Source organism: Vitis vinifera, chromosome 10 (genome assembly GCF_030704535.1).
Source record: "Vitis vinifera cultivar Pinot Noir 40024 chromosome 10, ASM3070453v1".
Taxonomy (NCBI): Eukaryota; Viridiplantae; Streptophyta; class Magnoliopsida; order Vitales; family Vitaceae; genus Vitis; species Vitis vinifera.
Window position 1 is genome coordinate 10,232,319 of NC_081814.1, and position 11,867 is coordinate 10,244,185.

An 11,867-nucleotide genomic window follows, 5' to 3' on the forward strand; every position below is an offset into this window, starting at 1 on the left:
GATAGAGCGCTACTGAAAAGAGAGCAGAGTTTGATAGAGCTATGGCAGATTATATCAAGAGAAAGGTAAACTTGTTTTAGTGTTCTTCATGGTTGGGAACCTGGTTGTCAGCTGAGTTCCGGAATGTGGAATGGCTGACATGGAAAATAATGCTTTATTTCATTTTATAAGAAATAATATTTTTGTTGCAGGAAAATTGCCTTTTCAGTGATAAGTAAATTATCAATGTAGATTTAACATTTTGTTCATTTACATGAACTCTGTTTTTGGTTGCATCCCTCTCATACAGTTGAAGATGATACTAGGAGGAAAGATCTTGGAAGAATCTGTCCCTGTGAGTGGTTGTTTTGATACTTTACAAATGGGTAAACATAAATTAATCTAGAATCCTATTAAACTGACTGGACCAAAGGGTTGAGATTTTACTTTTGCCTTCTCTTAATATCAGCTATTTCATGAGTCTTAATGAGAATGAGTTGGATCAGGTTGAGGGAAATTCAGTCTTGCTGGTAGCCATTAATGGCTTGCTCAAACATGATGCAGCTCTTTTTCTGATTCAAATACAAATCAATCATGCCTACTGCATGGGAACCTATTGCCCTATTTGGGAATGTTGCAAATTTTGAACGTCCTCTACCTATTTTGTGTAAATCACCGCTTGGAAAGCAAATTGCAACGTACATATCATCTAATTACAGAGAAAAGTGTCATTAAAAATGTAGTAAGTACCAGGTTCTATACTTCTATATGCCCTAAATCTTGGGGAGAAAAAAATCAAAGGACTGTAGTAGTATCCTAGAGACGTGTGATCACCAGAAACGGGGTTCATCGAAACCGAACCCAAAATGGAAACCCTGAGGAACAGCTTGGCTATGACTATCGGCAGCTAAATCACGGGCATGGAGAACAGCAGAAGAATTATACTCCTGGGGTGGCGCTGCATATTCAACCATGGTAGTGGACGAAGGACCGGCACCGCTCTCGCTGTCCATCACCATCATCAAGGTTATCTCCGCCACTCGATCCGCCACCTTCTCCCGCAGCTTCTCAAGGGAACCCTTGAACTGCTCCAGTTCATTCAACCCCATGTTCTCAATGGGGGCGTCCCACCAAAACCCGCCCTCCTCCTTCACTTCCGCCCTCCCCACAGCCTCCAAGTATTGCCTCTGAACCTGCCCATGCACCACTTGTTCCGCTGGAACAACCCCACGTGAACTGGTGTCGGTGTCGCGCCCGAGGAAGTGATCGATGACAGCGTCCGCGGTGGGGTGACCGAAGACGAAGGCCCTCCCGCCCGGAGAGAAGACGATGACGGCGGCCTCAGCACCGCACAGAACGCAGAGCTCGCCGGCCTTCTTGAAGAGACCAGCTCGACGCTTGGAGAAGGTGACCTCCAAGGAGCTTTTCTTCTCAATCTTTCTTATTTCAATCTTCTTTCTCCCCGTGTTCTTCCGAGAGTTCACGGTTGCCACTTCCATTATTGAACTCCACTTCCGTTCTTGATGGATTTATAGCTGGGATTTGTTACCGTTAAATGATATCTTCCAAAAAAATTCTGTAAAAGCTAGTTACTATTTCTAAATTTAGAACGTTGCCAAAATCTAATTTTAAAATTTTAGAATTTTAAATAATTAAGTTCATAATTAAAAGTTACTATATTTTTTATCCAATATAGAAGTCAAAATTATTTTTTATTTTTAAAAATAAAAAATAAAATGTGTATCTAAACCAACACTAATAAGTTAATTTTAGCAATAGTTTAAAAAGAAAAAACTTATTTAGATAAATAATTTCAATTGTTTTTAAAAATGATTTTTTATTTTTTATTTTTTATTTTTTTTTAAATGTGCATTTAATTTATATTAATAATCAAATCAAATTTAATTTAAAATTTATTAAAAAAATAGCTTTGCAATGACAGATGAATTAAAAATAAATAATTTTTAATAAATATGAATATTAATATTTTAATTAAAATAATAAACTATATTTTTTGTTAAAAAAGAATAATATTATTTTAATAGATATTATAAAATTATAAATATTTTAAAATAATATATATACATACATATATATATATATATATATATAGATATTCATATTTTTTGTTAAAATTTTCATGCAATATTTTCATAGAATCTAATCACTAATATTTTCATAGTTTCTGATATTTTAATCGTTGATTTGTTTTTCAAAATTTGCTTCTTAAATCTATTTTAAATTTCAAATTATTATTTTCTTTAAAATAAGCTGTATAGTTAATTATTTTGAAAATAATCTTCAAAGAAAATAAACTTACTTAGATAAATAATTTTAGTTGTTAATTAAAAAAAAATATTTTGATTTTATAAAAAAAAAATTGAGTGTTAAATTTATGTTAAGAATCAAATTAAATGCAATTCAAATCTTTTATCAAAAATAAGAAATAGCTTCCCAATTATAAATGAATTAAAGATAAATAGGTTTTAATAAAATATGAATATTAACATTTTAATAAAAGCATAATTTTTAATTACAAATGAATAAAAAAAATACTTTAAAAAATGATAATACTATACATCAAATACAATATTTTGCGACAAATGTTTTTACGACTAAAAGTTGGATTTTCATAATTGTAGCAAGTTTATAACTAAAAATATTTACCAATGAATAAACTTTTAATTGGGTTCAACATTATTTCTATCTTTATACTCATTTCAATCTACGTTTTTTTTTTTTTTTTTATCCTTATTAATGAATGAGTAAAAACTTGAAAAAAAAAAAAAACTTTATAAAATTATTAACACTTACTTGCATAATTATTCTTTAAAAGAATATTCAAAGATAGAAATTTTCTGAAATTTGTTTTTAAAAAAAAAAACTTTTAAAAATTATCCAATTATTTAAAATGGAATATATGAGAAGCCAAAATTCTTAGTAAAGGAATCTTCAAAAAAAAAAATAGTTATGTAAATACAAAAAAAAAAAAATTAAAAACAAAAGAAAATTTCTATGTTAAGAATGAGAAACAAATTTTTTTTTTTTTTTTTTATGTTTTTAATGTTATTTTATCTAATTCATTTTATTTTTAATTAATAAATAAAGTTTTGCCACGAAAATTTTAAATTAACATGTAGGCTTCAAAATTTATATATTTTTATTAAATTTTTAGAAATTTTATTTATATTTTCAAAATTATAATCATTAAACTCATAAAAAAAAAATCAAATGACAATTTTTATTTAATCCACATCAATTTTTTTTTTATGTTTTAATAAATAAAAAAACTATTTTTATAATTAATGACTATTTTGTATAATACTTTTATAAATTATTAAATATGTAAATATTAATTTTATTTATTATTGTCATTGTTTCCACTATAATAGTTTCTAGAGAAGCCTAGGATAGTTCTTAGCAATCACCTCATACAACCCCTCTATTGTAATTGTCTCAATTTTTTTATATAACTTCCAAAATTAAGAACTCTTATTCATCAAATATTGCTTAATTTGAAATTTGTTTTGACTAATGAAAAAGTTTAGATAAAATGATATTTGAAAATGTGAAGGATGGAGAAAGAAGGGAAGAAGAAAAAGAATTTTGTTTTCCTCTATTTAATTTTGCATTGTTTTTTTTTTTTTTTAATTTCATCTTGTTTCCTTTTATTCTTAAAAATAATTGAAAATAAGAAGAAAAATAATTTTGTTTTCCTTTATTTAATTTTGCATTGTTGTTTTTTTTAATAAAAAAAATCATCTTGTTTCCTTTTATTCTTAAAAATAATTGAAAATAACTTTTACTTCTCTACAATTACTCTCTTTTTCATTTTATTTTCTTTAATTTGATTTTTTTTTTTTAAGAAAAAAACCAAAAAATTAATAAAAATTCAATGTGTGTTTGAACTCAATTATTTTTTTCTATTTTTAAGAATAAAAACTAATGATAACTCCTAAAAAACATAGACTTTCAAAATTAAATTGCACAAACCCAGACCAAGGATCAACCTGGGATAAGCCTAAAGGGCTACAACCTAGTACCAACACTTCAATTGTGTTATGCATTCAAATGCAAATTTATATATATTATATAAATTAATTAAAATAAAATTATTATAAATAAATCCATTTTAATTATTTTACCATATCTTTTATATAATAATTAAATTCAAAAGAAACATAATTTAATAAATAAAATCATCATTATTTTTAAATAAAAAACTTATTCCAAACTAAATATATTATAATTTTAAACTTTATATATTACAACATAACGTTTCTTAAAGTTTTTTACAACATTTCCACGAATTTTAAATAATTTTTTATCCATCAATACTTTATATCAAAATATCTATCGATATTTCCCGATATATCCATAAAATCAAGGTATTGATATACCTAAACATTTTCATCCATGGACTTACCTTATAAAAATTATTTTAAAATTTTTTTAAATTTGAGACAATAAAATATATATATAAATATTATTGAGAAAATAAAAGTTATGTTTAATTAAGAAAAACACCGAAAAGGGGGGGTGAATTGGGTTTTTTTAAATCTTTTCAAACACAACAAATTTAAGCACAATATAAACAAAAATAAAGAGATAGAGTTAGAGAATTTAAACTCAAGTTTTATAGTAGTTCGACACTTCCTTGCCTACGTTCACTCTCCTCGATCTCTTAATTGAGTGAGGGTTCCACTAACTTGAAGCTTCAACCAAGCTTCCAATCTTTTTACACTTGGATTCCTACTTCAATGGACTTTTACACAATCTCTCTAAGATTCAATCCTCTTGAAGGTTTTAACACTCAGTTTTTACAAAAATGAATCCCTCAACCTAGCTTAAGGATAGCTCAAATACAAGACAAAGCTAGGATGACACACAAGAGTGCACTAAAGGATATGTAAGTGATGATTTAATGCACTAAGAAAGAAATGAGAGCTTTTTGGTCAAGAACAGGTAGGTAGGCAATTGATTGCAAGTGTTCTCTTATCAATAAATGAAATGGAGTTCTCAATTTATAGGTTTATAAGCTCGGGAGCCAAAAACAGAAAAAGGTAACCTCGATCGATCGAGCTAGGAGTCGACCGGTTCATTAGCCGTTTGAGCATTTAATGCTTGACAGGTTATCGTTGCCTCGACCGGACCTTGACCAGACCTCAACCGGGGAAAAAAGGCTACTAGGAGAGAGATAAGATTTTGGACATCCCTCGATCGAACAAGGGCAATCGGTCGACCGGTTCCCCAACCGATTGAACCGATTGGCCATAACCTCGACCGGTTGAGCCTTTTGGCCCCGAAAACCTATCTTTTTCAATTCCTTTCTTTTCTAACACTTAGGCAAGGTCTTTAGGTGAATTATTATGTCAATTTTAAAACATTTATCTAAGGTACATTTGTTAAAACTCGAGTTTTAATGAAATCGAAGTTTTAAATAATAAACCGAGTTTTCTAAGTTACATGAAACGATATGAAAATCCTAAGTGCGCTCATGCATTCATCTTACATTCGTTTCCTATGATCACAAGTCTTCCAAAAGTCTCGATCTTATATCCATTTGGTCATTTGATGAATTTTCGAGTTTATGCCTGAGATTCTTAATCATTAAATCAATTAGTCACTTAACCATGATTTGTTATCATCAAAACCCGATTAGAAAAACCCTTGGACTAATAATTACTATTATTATTAACTTTCTAAAAATAAAAATAAAAACAAATCCAAACAACACCTTGAATAATACATGTTATATTTTTATTTTTATCAACTGAAAATCATTTTATTTTGTTTGTAATCAAATAAAATCATTTAATTTTGATTTGGTATGAACATGAGTGTGGATAATTTTCATCGTTTGTGTAGTCATCGAGTCATCGTTATCCATTAATTAAAATCAGTTACCTATCATTAATATTTAATTATTATCTAATATATGCCAGCTGGCCCAGCTATCCCACATCACCAACTTATTCCGGTCTTCTACCCACCTGTCACCTGACTCACCACCTTACTCCCCTAATAATTGACCTTTTTAGTAATATTTTTCCCTAATTATTTATATGTATTAATATTCTTATTCCACGCCCATTAAATTCAAAAGAACCCAAAAAAAATACCTTATTATTGAATAAAGCACTCCGACTCTTTTTGAAAAGAAAGAGAGTTTATGTATGAATGGGAAAGATGGTAGAGAATAGAGTGGGGTAAGAGCTGACAACTCATCATATGCTTATTTTGAATTTTCGTGGCTGCTTTCTTTCTTTCGTAGAGTGTAAGGATCGCCAACCCAGTATTCGTCTTCATTTGGTCAGAACCCTAGTCTGAAAAGAGGACGAGAACTTTTCAAGCCACCCAATGCGTATCGACTCGAGTCAAGTATGAAATACTGTGGTTTTGTCCTCGGAATTGGTCAGGTCTGGCGAATTTATTTTCAATTTCTGATTCTATTTATTAGTTGGCGGTGGGGAAACGACAATGGAAGCGCCGGCCTTTCCGAAAGGAAAGGCATCATAGAAAATCTTGTAAAAGCAGGGGTGAGTGTTATATGGAATCCGGGGAATAGGGAACAGAGTCGGGACGGCGCACGATAGGATTTGGTCCCGTGCACTTTAGTGCCCACGCTTTCTTATTTCTATAGAAACTTCTCTATTGTAACTAGCTGTCATTGCTTCTGCCACGAAACTGTCTTCTTACAGGCAGGCTAATTTTTTTTTAAAAAAATATGCTTTTTTTTTATTGGAATAAATTTTTTAAGCCTAAATAAATTTCACAAAATTAAAATCTGACCCTCTTATTTAAAAAAAAAATAGAAAATAATTATTTTTTTATTTTGATAAATAATTTTTTTAAAATAAAAAGGGACTGGTTCAAAAATTGAATAAGAATAACTATAGATACAGGTGGGAGGACCACGTCCCACGTTTTTCCCTGCTTTTTGACCCACGAAAACGCGGAACAGGGGCAGTTATGAAATTTTGAATTACCAACATATCCTCAAGCAACCTTGTGAAAAGACATATCTGACCCTCAAATCGTGAAGGTGAAGCAACCGAAGTTTCTTTCTCCCTCCATATAAAACTGCTTCTACACCATCGCCGCCTCTGCACAACCAACTCACAGAGAGATAGAGAGAGAGAGAGAGAGTTGTGAATTGATGGGGAAAAAGAGAGGGTTCTTCAGGAGGATAAGCGAGGACTACAAATGGAGATGGAAGTTCATGAGCTCTGCGTTTCGGTGGAGGCGCCTCAGGTTTCAGCTCTCCTTCATAGACGACGTCGTTTTCAGGATCATGTACGTGTTTGAGGCCATTGTTCTGGTTGCCACCCTCTGTTTTTTCTACCTCTTCTGCGGCTGCCATATCTGAATCCATCTTTCTTTTTCTTCATCATCATCATCATCAAGTCTGCCTAAAAACCCATGGATTGTAGAGAGTGTAAGACAGGGGAAGGTGGGAGGTGGTGGTGGTGGAGGAGGAGTTACCTGTAGTTGACTTTTGTCATGGCCAGTGGCCAGTTTTTCTGTGTCTCTACTCTGTTGTTGTTTGGACCACGTCTTTGTGAAAAACCAATGTTCATGCATAGAGCTAACTTCTATTAACTTAAGCTCAAATATTAAATTTCCCTTTCTCTGGTGTATCTTGTTTCATTTCTGTTGTGGAAGAGAAAATGAAGGAAAATGTTTAGGATTGGAGTGTATTGGAATTCAATTCATTAGCTCCTGATGAATGTAATTGATTGGCTTGCTACTTCATTTTCATGTTATTTAGTTTAATTGTGGGAAGAAGAGTTTGCATTAAAGATACTAAAAGCAACTGAACTATGTTGACAGGAAAAAATCTGGAGAATGAGGGTACAAATTTTGAGTTCTTCAGATGTGAAGGTGATGGGTTGCTTTAGAAATGAAAACTGATTAGATGTAATCTCAGATCTTTCTGTGGGTTTGTAGACTTGAAGTTGGGCCAACTAAATCCACCAACCATTAGTTGTATTTTAGAAGCAAAGGGGCATATATTGGAGGGATTCCTGAAAAAAGCAATGATATTGTTTTATATTAGTGATACTGAATTTTAAAACTATTGAACCTTTTAGGTTGGTTCGTCTTACTTTACATATTAAATGGAATAAGCTATTTCCAAAGCTATGTGCTGTGTGGGGGCTAACCAGAAGCTAAGCTCAACCAAATTCTTCTAGGCATAGAAGAATCTATTGAGAGAATTTGCAGGGCTTGATGATGGTAAGGCTGTGCAGGCTGCAGAATGAATTGTGAAGCCAAAGAAGAAAGAAGAAAAAGATTATGGAAGAAAAATTAAAGATTAAGTGGTCCTTTCCTTTTGATTTGAACCTGAAAAAGGGGTTCATACAGCAAGGGGATGTGTGTTCTAATTAAGTTGTTCTAACTTCTAAGAACCTCTTCAAGATTCAACAACAGCCTCAAGCATGCCATCCATTCTGCACACCTCTACTTCTCACAAAGGGATCAAACCCACCATCTTCCCCCGCCTGCCGCCAATTCGAATGCTCAAAACCCTTCGTATCCCCACCATTCAGCGACCCATCCGACGATCCAGATTCAGACACTGTCAACCCTGCCGCCCCTTCAAACTGCTGAATCACCAGCACCGACGCCGAGGACGCGAATTCGGATGTCACTAGTATATCCCCTATTGCACCCAGCTCCGGACAGTCGCTCCATTCGTTTAGGCCTGCGGTCAACGGCGATAGCACCTTCTGTCCTCTTCCTACTACGTACAGATCATAATTGTGGTCCATTTCTCTTATGGCTGTCACCGCCTCTTCCCCATTATTCAGTACTACTTCTCTGTATAAGATGTTTTCATCCCCAGAAGTTCTTATCCTGAAATTCTCCACGAATTCATCATCCAGTGATTTCTGCTTCTCGTACTCGGATATTGCACTTAGAATACCGTTGCTATCACCTGGGACGTACTCCTCTAAGGTCTCGAGGTCAGCTGCATTTTCGCTGGGAATGAAGCGAATTACAGCGAGCATCGCAGTTGGGTGGCCGACCATTCTCCAGGAATAAGACAGGGCCTCACGGTCGTCAGGGCCGCAGAAGAACAGCATGCAAATGCGGCGGTCTTGGTAATCCAATGCCCCGAACCCACGGTCCACGAAGATGGCTACAGAGCACGACGTGTTCGCCAAGACGTTCTGGTTGACGCGCCTCACTGCGGCATCCCCCTCTTCCATCTGGCCGTCAGCGGTCTGCTGTTTGTGGAAAGGGATTATAGTGAGGGCGACACGCTTGTCCTCGGCGATGCTGCAGATGTCCTCGTCCATGGTGGCGTAAGGGGACATGACGGTGAGAGACTGGACGGAGACGGCGAGGTTGCGCTGCTCGAGGTCCTCAAAAGCGCTGATGATCTGCTCCGATTGGGCTTGGGTGCTTCTGTGGTTGGCGAGGGTGGTGGAAGGCCCAGAATTCTGGGTGTTGTGGATAATGAGCATAGCTGAGGCGCGGTCGGTGAGTTCGACGAGGTGGAGGGCGAAGACGCGGAGTGGTGAGCGTGGAATGGGGTTGGAAGCTTCGAGAAGGCTGATGATGCCGGGAACATTGCGGGTTTGATGCAAGCATGTAAGGATTCTGAGCTCTCCATCTGCTTGGGATTTTTCAATACTCCTGTTCTTGTACCGCATGAAACGTGTTCTTGGCTGGTATACGAAGTTGATAAGCGGGGTCACCATCCCCGTCATCACCAGCATGGCCACCACCATGACTGTGAACATCTTATTGTCGAATGCCTGCAGCACCACCACAATCATAATTTAATTACAGAAAATATATATATATAATTGGGGTTAGAAACAGAGAGTACGTACTTGTCTATCTCTGCCAATATGAAGGATGATAAAGGCCAAGATATCTTTGGTATTCAAAACCAACCCAAGACCTATCCCCTCCTGGATAGGCATTTTATACAAGATATAAACCAGGAGAGTGCTTATGACCTTGGCTGAACAAAGTAAGGCTACAACCAGCATCACCTTAGCCATGGCATCACTGTCCCAAAGAGACTCCAGATTGATTCGTATCCCGCAAGTCACGAAGTAGAGAGGCACAAGAATCCCCGACACAAGATCCTCCAGCTTCTCCATAATCTCAGTTGCTTGAACCCCAGTGGGGAACACCAGTCCGAACACGAAAGCACCGATGATGGAGTAGCTGCCGCAGGCGTCTGTGGCAACCGCCGACAGCACAACCCCGAAGAGGATGAGGCCGACTTGGCATTCGCTCAAGCTGTCCCCCTCAGGATATCTGCTAAGCATCCATACTATGGCTGGGCGAACCAAAAAAATGAAAAACAATACAAAGGCAGCGGTGGCCAGGATTGCCCAGCAGGAAGTCCCGACGTCGTTTACTATTGGTATTGCCACTGCAAGAATCACCCACAAGAATAGTTCATTGATGACGGCGGAAGACATGGCCAATTTTCCGAGGTCGGTGTTGAGGAGCTTGAGGTTTGCCAGGACTCGGGTCAGCATGTGGACGCCTGTTACGGTGACAGAAAGCCCCCACAAGACAGAACCAGCAAAAGTAAAGTTTCCTTCCTGATAATCCTTCAACATAAGAAAGGAGCCTGAACCTACGGCCAGTGGAACTACAATCCCAGATATGGCAATGGAGAAGGCCCTTTGTCCAGTCGTCATCACCGAGGTTAGGTCTATCTCTAGTCCCACCAGGAAGACGTGGAAAACCAGTCCCACGTTCGCCAATGTCTCCAGCACCGCCCAACTGTCATATGGAAATAATTTCAAGGCCATGTTGTTGTAGATCCTACCCAAAATACCTGGATTGAAGAACATACCAGCCTACAATAGTAGCATTCCATCAATTATAGAGATTTGGTATGGTCCTACATCATTTAGGACAAAATATAACTAGTAATAAAATATTAATACTTGTTATCAATTATGCAAGTGGAAGTAGGAGAAGTACTGACGAGAATTTCGGCCATGATGCGAGGCTGTTTGAGTGGTTTGAGGATGAAGACGAGAAGGCGAGTGACGAGGAGGGTGAGGGCCATCTGCCGAACGAAAACAGGGACAGACTTAACCAAGGGATTCTCCGCTTTCCATAGGCTATCACCATTTGCAATATCTAGAACAAGACATATAGTTGCATCAGTTTGACTTGCAATATCTCCCGTCTTATCCCCCATCTCAACTCTACCACCACCGCCACCACCTCCTCCTCTAGCCAAGGCCACGACCGCCGCCTCAGCCACACCCCCTTTGGCTGCAAAGGAAAGGAAGAAAATGCAGAGGATAATGAAAATGAGGCAGAAGAAGGGAAATAAACACAAAATTAGCCAAGTAAAAATGTAGGGCTCTCCGATCTCTTTGGGGGGGAATTCCCCTTGTGTGGTGGTGCTTCTTCATTTTTGGTTGTTTTGTTGGGGAGATGGTAATTCCTCTTCTTTTTTAAAAAGCAAAAATAATTATGTCAAATTGAAATTATATATACAATTTTTAATAAATGAAGATTATTTTTCCAAACATGAAAATTATCACACTACACAAATATATAAAAATCATAAAAATAATAATATTTTTATATAAATATTATACCATAAAAGGATGAATGATTCAAAAGTTTTTTATTATGCCAGAGGATATACCGATTGAGGTACTTTCTTCTTTTTATCAATCAAAACCCCTTTCCAAAATCATACAAGCTTCTTTCAAACTATAAAGTTTTCTTAATGTAAATGAAGATATTTATACAGATGAATCGTGCAAGAAGTATCTTATAAGTTAATGTATTGGAATCCAAATTGACCGACCAATGATATTATGATCTATTACATCTTAGGTCTTCTCGTACCGTCATCTAACTTATATTCATCATGTAGTATGAGTATA

The 11,867-nt window shown here is 35.6% G+C and overlaps 3 protein-coding genes across 3 annotated transcripts; all 3 read right to left on the reverse strand.

Moving 5' to 3' along the window:
- Positions 1 to 682: 682 nt before the first annotated feature.
- LOC100262453 (agamous-like MADS-box protein AGL62) lies at positions 683 to 1,478 on the reverse strand. Its single transcript, XM_002272618.3, has one exon. The coding sequence runs from the start codon at positions 1,476 to 1,478 to the stop codon at positions 810 to 812; it is 669 nt and encodes a 222-aa protein (XP_002272654.1). The 3' UTR covers positions 683 to 809.
- A 6,936-nt stretch (positions 1,479 to 8,414) lies between these two features.
- On the reverse strand, positions 8,415 to 9,767 carry LOC132254554 (cation/H(+) antiporter 15-like). Its single transcript, XM_059740435.1, has one exon. It carries the CDS (start codon positions 9,765 to 9,767, stop codon positions 8,415 to 8,417), a length of 1,353 nt encoding a protein of 450 aa, XP_059596418.1.
- A 36-nt stretch (positions 9,768 to 9,803) lies between these two features.
- Positions 9,804 to 11,312, reverse strand: LOC100252207 (cation/H(+) antiporter 15). The gene is made up of 2 exons (XM_010657341.3): positions 10,946 to 11,312; positions 9,804 to 10,814 (listed from the first exon to the last, which is right to left on the reverse strand). The coding sequence occupies exons 1-2, from the start codon at positions 11,162 to 11,164 to the stop codon at positions 9,804 to 9,806; spliced, it is 1,230 nt and encodes a 409-aa protein (XP_010655643.2). The 5' UTR covers positions 11,165 to 11,312.
- Between the last annotated feature and the right edge of the window lie 555 nt (positions 11,313 to 11,867).

Coding starts and splice junctions, on each gene's coding strand:
- LOC100252207 (XM_010657341.3), bottom strand. CDS start 11,164: ATGGGGGATAAGACGGGAGATATTGCAAGTCAAACTGATGCAACTATA. Junction 10,815..10,945: donor GCATCATGGCCGAAATTCTC/GTCAGTACTTCT, acceptor CTACTATTGTAG/GCTGGTATGTTCTTCAATCC.
- LOC100262453 (XM_002272618.3), bottom strand. CDS start 1,478: ATGGAAGTGGCAACCGTGAACTCTCGGAAGAACACGGGGAGAAAGAAG.
- LOC132254554 (XM_059740435.1), bottom strand. CDS start 9,767: ATGATTGTGGTGGTGCTGCAGGCATTCGACAATAAGATGTTCACAGTC.